This window comes from Antechinus flavipes, chromosome 3 (assembly GCF_016432865.1).
Source record: "Antechinus flavipes isolate AdamAnt ecotype Samford, QLD, Australia chromosome 3, AdamAnt_v2, whole genome shotgun sequence".
Lineage (NCBI taxonomy): Eukaryota > Metazoa > Chordata > Mammalia > Dasyuromorphia > Dasyuridae > Antechinus > Antechinus flavipes.
Window position 1 is genome coordinate 451,804,542 of NC_067400.1, and position 12,176 is coordinate 451,816,717.

General features: G+C 40.4%; 1 protein-coding gene across 2 annotated transcripts in view; it reads left to right on the forward strand.

The window, feature by feature from the left end:
* The first annotated feature begins 4,358 nt into the window (after window positions 1-4,358).
* The window catches only part of N4BP2L1 (NEDD4 binding protein 2 like 1), a 28,479-nt gene continuing 20,661 nt past the window's right edge, over window positions 4,359-12,176 (forward strand). Inside the window, exon 1 of one of the 2 annotated variants that reach the window (XM_051986487.1) lies at window positions 4,359-5,756. In XM_051986487.1, the coding sequence (XP_051842447.1) occupies window positions 5,476-5,756 (281 nt within the window). In that variant the 5' untranslated portion in view covers window positions 4,359-5,475. The remainder of the gene's footprint in view (window positions 5,757-12,176) is intronic. The other variant, XM_051986486.1, reaches the window with a different exon arrangement.

Genomic DNA, 12,176 nt, shown 5'->3' on the forward strand with positions numbered 1-12,176 from the left:
TGGGAGCTCATAAACTAGTGTTAGGAGGATAGCCACCCACAGGTGAATCCTGAACCATGACCCTGGGACCTCGCCTGCTAGCGCCAGAGTGAGTTAGGGAAGGTTTAGAGAGTAGGGGAGAATAACATATTCACTTATTGGAATCCTCAGTGAAGGTTTGACAAGGGAATGGAAGTCTTTCACAAACAATATTTGTCTATAGCAGACCAGAATCTGCTTTTGGCACAGTGCCTATGTTCAAATTCAGCTTCACACTTTTACAAGTGGTGTTACCCCGAATGATCACTTAAACTTCTTTTTGCCTCAGTTTACTCAACTGTTAAGTAGCACCTACCTGACAGAATTGTGAGGATCAAATGAGATTAATAACTGTAAAGCACTTAGCTCCTTGCACATAGTAAGTGCTATGTAAATGTTATTTATTTTTTATAGTTATTATTATTATTACAATCACACAGTTGACCAAAAGGTATAAAGACTACAAGATGTCAATATTTCTTATTTCTTTTTTTTAAAAAAATAGATTCTATAATAATATTTACTTGCATTTAAAGTTTACCTGACAAAATGCCATCTCAAGGCTTTCTTCTAATAAGTTGCTTCATTATGTTTTTAAATCATGAAAGATTTCTTAAAAGTTCTAACAGCAATAACTTTTATCAATGACTACTTATATTTTAAGTTTATCACCATTTTTATAAATTTTGCAAAGTTTTAAAGCTTTTGTGTATTTTCATATATAAGATGCCTCAAACATCTTAGTGTAGTTTTGAATTATTAGAGCTTAAAATTTCACCAAGACTTTTAGGACAACCTGCATATTTTCTTATTTTATCTTCATAATAACCATGTAAGGTAAGTTGTTATAGTAGTGATATTATTGAAATTTAACAAATGAGGAAATAGAGGCAGAGATGTTAAGTGGCTAGAAAGAAGTGGTGGAATCGAAATCCATGACAAATAGTGATGTTCTTTAAACTATTATCAAGGTGCTTCTCAAATTGATGATAGTCACTTTTCTACTCTCTTTTTAAGGGTAAAATGTCCTGATTTTCATATCCTTTGACTCCTCATATCTTTATTTGCAGGTGTTTTGGAGGGGATTTTATCACCACATAGACATTTTTGAACATGTTAACTATGAACTATCTTTCAGAGACAGGATACTAGGCTAGCGGGAACACTGATATGATACAATATCATATTCCTTATGTGATAATCTTATGAAATTTTACTGATTTTAACACTCCACAAGTTGCTTCCTTTTTTTTTTTTTTTGTCTTGTCCATAGTACCTGTTACATCTGTACTTATATTGACACGGGGAACTCTGTGTAAAAGCTTCTCCTGCCAGGGTGTATGGGCAATTCCTTTGTAACTTATAGTAACTTAGTTTCCTGGGTTGAATGAAAAGTTCATTAACTGGTCCCAGGGTTACAAACTGGTATGAGTTGAGTTTCCCGAATCTCCTTATTATCTCTGTTTCTTCTCTCTCTTACTTTCTCTGTTTTTGTCTCAGTCTCTTTCTGTCTCTTTCTTTCTCCCAAGTTAACATCTCAAGAAGTCCACTTTTTATACTTAGAATGATCTTCATTTTCCTGTGTTGTTTCCTTTAGCAATGCAAGTGGTGCCTTGTTTATGCCTTCTTTTGTGACTTTTGTCCAAGTTTTACCACAAAAGCACTAAAGAGGAACTAAATTTGCTGCAGGCCTTCCTCTTGTTCCCTATCATGAATATACAATTGCCCTTTGGTTTTTGTTTGTTTGGCTGGTTTTTTGAAAGAAAAAAGGGCATGTTCACAAGTACCTTTCCACTATTTTCATATCAGAAAATGAAGTTGAAATTGTATTTTTATTTATTTCTAGTCTTGAGTGTGAATTTACTTTTTAGAAAACAATATAAGAATACTATTTGTGCTTACCAATTCGGGGAAAGTCTGAATTCTGAGTATTTGTCTATAAAAACAAGTGCATTTTTTGGACTTTGTTACATTTCCCTGACAAATGTAAATAGTTCAAAGTATTGAAAGTGAAAGGCAATTTACCACGCTTGTGCCCTGAGCCTAAAACCCTTTAACGTTTGAGCAGGGGTAGTGGTGCTAAATATTGGAGTTAAACATTTATTAAGGATGTGTTCAAAGACAAAATGGAAAGCAGCCCCTGTCCTCGAAGTGTTTGTTATCTTTGAGGGGAATTGAACAGGTGTGTGTGTGGCTGGAGGAGGGTGTGGGTGTATGTAAAGACAAGGAGAGAGAAAAAGAGAGAGGGGAAGGAGGGAGAGAAGAGTAAAGAGGGGAGAGAGACAGAGACAGAGAGATAGAGAGAGAGAGAAGACAGACCAGACAGGAGAGAGAGAGAAAGAGGGAAAAGAGAGGGAAAGGAGAGGGGAAATGAAAAGAGAGAGAGAGAAGAGAGAGAGAGAGAGAGAGAGAAGAGAGAGAGAGAGAGAGAGAGAGAGAGAGAGAGAGAGAGAGAGAGAGAGAGAGAGAGAGAGAGAGAGAGAGAGAATCAGCTTGTGAGAGGTGGCCTGCTGAACAATTTTGGAAACAACTGGTAGTCCATTTTGGCCTGACCATAGAGTATCCCGAAGGGAAATAAAATAATATGTATCTGGAAAGTGAAGCTGGAGTGAGAACGCGGAGCTATAGGGAACCATTGAAGTTTCTGAGCAGAGAGGAGAGATGGGGTCAGACCTGTCTTGAGAGGATTATTTTGGCAGTTGTGTGGGAAATAGATTGGAAAGGCAGATTGATAGCGGAGTGACCCATCTGGCACCTGTTGAAATAATGGAGACAAGTATCTTAAATAGGGTGGTGACTGTGTAAGGGCCGAGAAGGGGACATATTCAAAGGTAGAATCAGCCTGTCTTGGAGGTAGAATAGTCTAGACATAGGTTTTGAGAGAGGGAGAAGAGACTGAGTGATGGATGCTGACTTTACCGTGTGTCTAGGGGATCCTGGAGTACTTAAATAGGAAAAATTGAAGGAGCATGCTTCAGCGGGCAAAAAAAAAAAACTGAATTCTCTTTTGTAGAATAATCCAAGGAAAGGTGCCCAGCAGCCAGTTTGGAATTTATGTAGACTTGGGGGTGAGGTAGGGATGGTGAGCGGTATGGAACTATTAATTTTTTTTTTTTTTTTGTCTTGTCCATAGTACCTGTTACATCTGTACTTATATTGACACGGGGAACTCTGTGTAAAAGCTTCTCCTGCCAGGGTGTATGGGCAATTCCTTTGTAACTTATAGTAACTTAGTTTCCTGGGTTGAATGAAAAGTTCATTAACTGGTCCCAGGGTTACAAACTGGTATGAGTTGAGTTTCCCGAATCTCCTTATTATCTCTGTTTCTTCTCTCTCTTACTTTCTCTGTTTTTGTCTCAGTCTCTTTCTGTCTCTTTCTTTCTCCCAAGTTAACATCTCAAGAAGTTCACTTTTTATACTTAGAATGATCTTCATTTTCCTGTGTTGTTTCCTTTAGCAATGCAAGTGGTGCCTTGTTTATGCCTTCTTTTGTGACTTTTGTCCAAGTTTTACCACAAAAGCACTAAAGAGGAACTAAATTTGCTGCAGGCCTTCCTCTTGTTCCCTATCATGAATATACAATTGCCCTTTGGTTTTTGTTTGTTTGGCTGGTTTTTTTTGAAAGAAAAAAGGGCATGTTCACAAGTACCTTTCCACTATTTTCATATCAGAAAATGAAGTTGAAATTGTATTTTTATTTATTTCTAGTCTTGAGTGTGAATTTACTTTTTAGAAAACAATATAAGAATACTATTTGTGCTTACCAATTCGGGGAAAGTCTGAATTCTGAGTATTTGTCTATAAAAACAAGTGCATTTTTTGGACTTTGTTACATTTCCCTGACAAATGTAAATAGTTCAAAGTATTGAAAGTGAAAGGCAATTTACCACGCTTGTGCCCTGAGCCTAAAACCCTTTAACGTTTGAGCAGGGGTAGTGGTGCTAAATATTGGAGTTAAACATTTATTAAGGATGTGTTCAAAGACAAAATGGAAAGCAGCCCCTGTCCTCGAAGTGTTTGTTATCTTTGAGGGGAATTGAACAGGTGTGTGTGTGGCTGGAGGAGGGTGTGGGTGTATGTAAAGACAAGGAGAGAGAAAAAGAGAGAGGGGAAGGAGGGAGAGAAGAGTAAAGAGGGGAGAGAGACAGAGACAGAGAGATAGAGAGAGAGAGAAGACAGACCAGACAGGAGAGAGAGAGAAAGAGGGAAAAGAGAGGGAAAGGGAGAGGGGAAATGAAAAGAGAGAGAGAGAAGAGAGAGAGAAAGAGAGAGAGAAAGAGAGAGAGAGAGAGAGAGAGAGAGAGAGAGAGAGAGAGAGAGAGAGAGAGAGAGAGAGAGAGAGAGAGAGAGAGAGAGAATCAGCTTGTGAGAGGTGGCCTGCTGAACAGTTTTGGAAACAGCTGGTAGTCCATTTTGGCCCGACCATAGAGTATCCCGAAGGGAAATAAAATAATATGTATCTGGAAAGTGAAGCTGGAGTGAGAACGCGGAGCTATAGGGAACCATTGAAGTTTCTGAGCAGAGAGGAGAGATGGGGTCAGACCTGTCTTGAGAGCATTATTTTGGCAGTTGTGTGGGAAATAGATTGGAAAGGCAGATTGATAGCGGAGTGACCCATCTGGCACCTGTTGAAATAATGGAGACAAGTATCTTAAATAGGGTGGTGACTGTGTAAGGGCCGAGAAGGGGACAGATTCAAAGGTAGAATCAGCCTGTCTTGGAGGTAGAATAGTCTAGACATAGGTTTTGAGAGAGGGAGAAGAGACTGAGTGATGGATGCTGACTTTACCGTGTGTCTAGGGGATCCTGGAGTACTTAAATAGGAAAAATTGAAGGAGCATGCTTCAGCGGGCAAAAAAAAACCGAATTCTCTTTTGTAGAATAATCCAAGGAAAGGTGTCCAGCAGCCAGTTTGGAATTTATGTAGACTTGGGGGTGAAGTAAGGATAGTGAACGGTATGGAACTATTAACTTTTTTTTTTTTTTCTGAATCATTTCCCCGTTTTATTGTTAGGTATTTCGTACACTCACAGGGTAAGAACAAGATTGGCATTAGGAGCAGAGGCAGTTTGGGGTCAGGAAAATCTACATTCAAACTCCACTTTAGATTCTGGGCATCCTTTAACTTTTTTGAGTTTCATTTTCCTCTTCTATAAATGGGAATAAAAAGTCTCAAGCGATACAAAGTATTTATTCGGTACTTGCAGGGCTAAGCACCCGGGTATGCAAGGAAAGGCCAAAGATCGTCACTGCCCTCCAGGAGATTACAGTTTAACTGGGGGATAAAAAGCTGTGGGAGTCTGTGGGATGTAATCGAGAGAGCTACTACGTGTAAAGCGCTCTGCCCCAGTGGGCTCCACGGAACGCGTGGAACCCTCGGCGGGGGGTCTTTCCTCCAAGAGCTGGAGGGGGGCAGGAGGAGGAGGAGCCCGGGCCGCTGCGCCCGCCCCCCGTCACATGGCCGAGAAGCCACAACAACAACAGCAGCAGCAGCGGCAGTACCAGCCGCGGCGGCCCCCGCAGGAAGCGCGGCTCAGGTACAGGGGGCCCTCGTGGGCCCCGTCCGCCCTCCCCATGGAGGAGAGTTTTCTTCACTCCTTTAGCAGCTTGAGCTTGCAGCCTCCGCCGCCCCCGCAGCCGGCGCCCCCGCGCCGCAGACCCCCGCGCCGGGGCAGCTTCAGGAAGCACCTCTACCTCCTGCGCGGCCTCCCGGGTTCTGGGAAGAGCACGCTGGCCAGGTAATAGGAGCTGCGGGGCCTGGCGCGGGGAGCGCCGGCGACCCCTCACGAGCCCCCTGTCACGCCGCGCGCGCCCCCGCAGTTCCGCGCGCGCTGGAGCTGGGGTTCGGGGGACGCTGCGGGCCCGGCCCCCGCCTTGCTTCCTGAGCGGCTCCCCTACCCCAGGGAAGTGGGGGACGGGGGGTGGAGGGCGGTGGGGAGGTGAGGGGGAGCTAGTGCTGCCGGTGCGCACTCTTCTTGGAGCGTTCCGTGGGGGGTGGACCGGGGAGGAGGCCCAAGCTGGAAGGGGGGAATAGAAGGGCAGGAGGACCCCCCGCAGGGCGAGGGACGGAGTAACCCGGGCGAAAGCTGGTGGCCTAATGACAGTGGCCTTCACTTCAAAGGCCGGCAGGTTTGCAGGTCCACCCCCTCCGGGAAGGGGCGGCTGGCCACTCGATTCCGAGGGGCTGCACTGGGGCACACGAGAGCACCGTAGCCTCTAAGGTCCTCCCTTGACCCAGACAGAAGTATTTATGAAGTGCCCACTGTGCACCACGCGGCCAGTACTTATCTTTAGGTAGTCATACAATATTTTTGGAGCTTGTTTTCTCATCTGTAAAATTGGGATGTATTACCGATTTTTGCAGGATTGCAGTGAGGGCTGAATAAATAATAATAAAAGTGCCAGAAAACACCTAAAAACTGTCTAGCTCTGTAATTTGGAGTTACTATTTTTAAATTCGGTGCCCCTACACCCACACAAGGAAGCATACAGGAGAAGCAGAAGACGGGAGGAATTTTAAAGCTTTCTGCTTTCCTTCTTCATCCCTCTGCTCTTGGCAGAGTCACTACCGAGTGACCAAATCCACTGGTTTCTCAAAACTCCTATTTCCACCTTGACCTTTACAGCATTTGCTCTTTTGCATAAACGCAGGCCTTGTTATCTCTTTCCCGGACTTCTTTTTTTCTGTTACTTTCTGATTTTCCTGCTATTTCCCCTTTTTTGCCCCCAAAGGGCTCTTTCTACATTCTCTTGGCAACTTCATCCACTTTCATGCATTGTTATCCTTTCTAAGCAAATGGCTTCCAAATCTACATCCTCAGAGAGCCTCATCTTGGCCCTCTGCTCTGCTCCTCACTTCTGGATGTCTCCCCTTCCTTTTGTATTTCCAATTGCCATCCATCCAGCACCTCAAAATCAACATATCCAGTAGGGAACTTTAACAAATCTGTCTGAATTGCCTCAATCCTGTTAATTACACAGCTGATCTCCTAATACTCCTGAAATCTTGGCCCCTCCTTCATACTGCTTCTACTTCATTCCCACTGTCCTATGTGTAATTTAGGCATTTTATCTTCTTGATTTTATTTTATATTCTGTGCCCCCACCACAACACAAGATGGCATGCCAAAAAATAAAGCAGATCTGTAGAAGAGTTCACTGGTTTCCTTCTTTGTCTCTTCACTAAAACTGCTCTTTCCAAGGTCACTAATAATTTACTGGCCTTTCAGAACTCTGTTTCCTCCACTGGTAGAGCAATCTTTTTTGTGAACAGGGTCAGTCTGATCATGGTACTCTTTTTGGTTTTATAGTGCCTACTTATATATAGTTAGTGGGGCCCCATCAAACTCCAATCTGTCTTGTTAGCCTTATTTCACAGTGTTTTCCAATACTTTCTCTCATTTCACCCTCTTGCCTGGAAAAAGATTCCCTTCTCTTTTCTGAGATATCCTTGTCCCCAAGTGTCATGTTCCCTCCAAGAATCTCTTTTTTATTTCTCCCATGTCTTCAATTATATTTGTGTATGTCTCAGATTTTCATTAGAATGTAATCCATTTGAGGGTAAGAGCCTTTTTTTTTTATGTTTTAGTCTCCTGCATCTAGTTTAGCACTTTTGCACATAGAATATTCTAATAAACAGTTGTGTACTATAAAGAGAAGACATATTTGTGAATCAAGTGGTCAAGTAAACCTTCTATCCCATTATCTGTGTTTAACAGATAATTGTACAGTCAAGTACTAAATCATAGTGAACAGAACAGTGTCCCAGAGATTAAGCATGTGATGTCCTTTGAGCATCAATGAGCAGGAACAGTATAAGACTGGAACTGGGATGTCCTGTCAATTTTTATTAAAATTCTGGTTCATCTAGAAGTCTTTAAAACAAAAAACATTATAATTGAACAGATTTAATGGCATTGGTGATTCAGATATAGTCATAATGGCTTTATCCCAAGAACACTGGATGCTTAGTTCCCACTTGGCTGAGTGACCAGCTGTGTGACTTTGAACATGTTTCTTCATCCATAAAACAAGGTTTTATATTAAATGTTTTTATCAGGACTTTTCTGGTTCTAAATTTCTATTTTCTAAAAGACTGTGGTCCAAATAATTTCTAGTCCCTTTCACTGTTACTGAGAAGTAAAGCTAGAATTGCAGAAATAGGACTAGAGGCTCTTTATGGTTTGAAGGGACATTGGGCCATCTGTAATCCTTATGAAAGAATTGGGGGGGAAGTAAAGGGGAAAGAATCCAAGATCTGAATTCAGCTCAAAGAATTTTAATTGTGGAGATGGACCTCTAGCATGACTATTTTTTTAAACTCCCAATACATTTTACAAATGAGTAGACTGAGGCCCAGCTTTGATTGCTTATCCAGAATCACAGCTAATTAGTGATGTAGCACAACTAGTACTAGAATGCAGTGTTTTTATTCCTCAGAAGGCATCAGATCCAGGAAACTGATACCCAGGGATAAGTGTATGCTCAAGATCGCAGTTTTATTAAAGTATCAGAGGTCATATCTTTATCCAGGTCCCTCTGGCTCCAAAACCAGTACTTTTTTCATTGAACCAAAATTCTTCCTGGTAAAGTAGTTTTTTCATTTAACACCACACTGCCTCTTGATACATATAAGCCTAGAAGTAGGAAACACGAATAGAAAAGGCAGCTCAGCTAGGAAGAACTAGACACAAGGTAATGATTTGTGGCCATTCTTGAAGGTACAATTTACGGAAAATCATTTTTGCTAAATTTGGTCATGTCTCATTTCCAAGATCAGTTTAGTTAATGGGAATAGAGATAATTCTGAGACAGCAAAGACTCCTGAGAAAGAAAAGGCTTCAGAACAGGGTCAGATTCTCACTTTTGTACATTATATTTTTATAGTCTGAAATGATTGAAAAATGGGCAAAACTCCTATTTTAAATTCTAGAGATGGTGTTTAAGTCAATTCAAGTAGAAACTTAATAGAGAAAACTTGCAGCATTCTTTCCATGTATTGAAAAGTGTAACTCATCTAGGGAGAAACTTTCAGAGAAGTATTGGCAGATCAGGAAAGTTGCTAAAAGAGAAAGAAGGATTGTGTTAGATTTAGGAGTTATTTGTAACTTGAGGTGTGGGTCTTCATGTGTGAAAATTAATCTTTCTGAGATTCACCTTTCTTGGGGGATGTACTTGGAGTTTGTCCCATAGGTAAGAAAGAGATAAAATTATGTTAAACATTTTGGTAACCTTTAAGCTAGGTGTAAATGCAAGTTTTTATGATGATAATTGTTATTGTTAATTCTCTTTTACAAACCTTTGAGTCTTTGTGATGGAGCAGGCAAAAGGACTAGTTTTGGAGCCTGCACTCAGAGCTGTCTTACCAGAGAGGTCCTCCTAGGCCTTCTCATTCTCCTTGTTCTTCTTTGCTACACTATGTTGTATGTTCCCTTTTATGTTTCCTTCTTTTTCCTTTTTTCAAACATTTAAACCAATAAATCCTCTCTCATCACAGGACCTCTGTTTTTCTTATTTAAACTCCCTCAATAGCCTTTGAAGACATTAAGATTTTTAAGGGACACACACTTCTTTTTCTATTAGAATGTTGGCATATGCCATCATATATTTTCCAACTTCTCAAATGAATTTATCTTTCTGGGTTTCTTTGGACTTGTGTTTGTATTTCAGAATTTTTTTTCAACTCTGTTGTGATCATCAGAATTACTTATAAGTCTTCTCTTCCATTTTTCCTCCTATTGGATTATATTCATCTATTCAGGGTAAGTTTACTCTTGGTCGTAAGCCTATCTATTTTGTCCTTTGGAATATTATATTCAGAATCTCTCATTTTTAGTCGATGCTGCCAGGCCTTTTGTGATCTCCACCATAGTTTTTAGTACTTGAACCAGTTTATTTTGGAAGCTTGCAGCAGTTTTTTCTTTGACAAGAGTGCTGTGGATTTTGGTTATTACATTCCTGGAACTTTGGCTTTTGGAGTACCTTTTGGGAGGTGATTGGTGGATTCTTTCATTGTTTTGCCCTCTGCTTCTAATAGAATGGGGTAGTTTTAATTTAGGATTTCTTGAAAACCATACTATTCAGAGATTGTACCAATTCTTAAATAATCTCTCCACATCTTCTTTCTCAAGTTTTCTTCTATTTTCCCAATCTTTTGATTTTGTTTTAATATTTCTTGTTATTTTATGGACTCACTGATATCTGTTTGGCTTTTCTCTCTTTTTCAGGAATTCCGTTTCTTAGAGAAGGTTTATCATTTTTAAAATTTCAAGTCACTTATTTTTTCAGTTCTTTCCTCGATAATCTTTATTTCATTTTAAATTTCTTCTTGATATTCAAGTACTCCTTGTGAAAAAAACAATTTTTTATCTGAATCTCCACCTGCAGGTGTTATCAAGTTAGATTTGCAATAATTTCTTATGCTGATATACTTTTTAAAGTATTAATTTCTCTAGTCAGTCCAAATTGGGCCTTTGACCAGTGCCAGGGCAGAGTTTCACTTTCGCTTCAATTTTGGATTAGGATGGTATGTCTTGCTTGGTCTTCATCTGGCTCATCTGGGTCCTTATCTCTCCAGGCACTTAGTGACATTTCTCCTCTCAACTTCTCTCCCTAACTCGTTCAAAGCATTGATCAAGGCTTTTTCTGGCATCCTGGAACATAGATTAGACCTCAGAACTTGAAACTAGGATTTTTTTTTTTTTTTTTTGTATTTCTGGGATGGAAGAAGTCTTTTTTTTTTTTTTTAAATAGTTTCTCATTGGATTTTTTTTTTTTTTTTGGATAACTATTCAGTTTGATTTAGAATTGCTAGAATAGGTAGGTGGGAGTTGCATGGTTGGGCTCTCTACTTCCCCTTTCTTTTCTGCTGTTCTTGCCATAGAGGATAGTTTCAAATACTCATAAAACTTATAGGTTTGGATCTGGGAGGGACTTGGGAAATTCACAGTCTAACTCCCTCATTTTACAGCTGAGAAAACTGAGGTCCAGAGAGGTCAAACACCTTCTCCTAGGTCATGTAGGTTATAAGTGACATATCGGAAACCCAATTTCTCTGACATGAGTCAGAGCTCCTCTTAGGGGGAAGATACAAATGAGAATTTTTGGAAACATTACAGCCAGGCACAGAGAATATATAACAGTGATGGGGTCAGCTTTCCAAGGATCTACTGGGGTACTTTTTTTTCTTTCTCAATTTCTCTGTCTCTTTCTCTCCTCAGCTTTTATTTTGCTATTTTTTTTTTTCTGTCAAGGAGCATAATCTTTGGACCATGAAGGATAGAAGTGGCTAATAGAGAAGTCAAACAATATATAAGTGAGGACATAATTAAGAACACCCATGCCCTTGATGAGCTTATTCACCTGGTCCACATGATCTACTTCCAGGGAACTGAAAGAATGGATGGATATAATTGCTGAGCCTCTGTCAGTGAAGGTTGAAAGAATGTGGAAAATGGGAGAGGTCCTGCAGGTTGGGGAAGGATATGTGTTTCTGAACATGGAGTCTGCAAACTATAGGCCAATGAGCTTGATTTTGATTCCTGGCAGAACTGTTCAGGCTCATATAAGAGAACATATTTGAAAGAAAGAGCTTTTAAAAATGCTATATTAAGTCATTCACTGGAGAAGGAAATGGCAAACCACTCCAGTATCTTTGCCAAGAAAACCCCATGGACATTAAGGTCCATAGGTACGTGAAGAGTTGGACACAACTGAACTACTTAAGAAATAAAATGTCATTAGTGTTGTTATTAACAACAAATACTCATGGTGATAGATGTATATGGTCCTGGCAGTGGACTGAGTCTGCTTTCCATTGATCAGCCTGGCTAAGTATGGAGGAGCTTATCACCAGTAGTTTAGATCTTTGGTGATGAATTCTTGAGCCATGGCAACCAATGAAACAACTACAACAAAAATAAAAAATGATCTTCAGTCCTGTGGTGGGACCCCCACTTTTCTTTCTGCCGTGATGAAGGCAGAAGTAAAGGATCTGAGGTGCTAAGGATTACTTCATTTTTAGGCTGTCCTTAACTTTTAAATTAGATTCTTGTTCTTTAAATCTGTTGCTTTGGAACTGTTAGACTGTAAGCCCATTGAGGCTAGGCCCTGACTTCCCTAGGCTTCATTTTTTTATTTTTTAAATTAAGGGGGTTGAC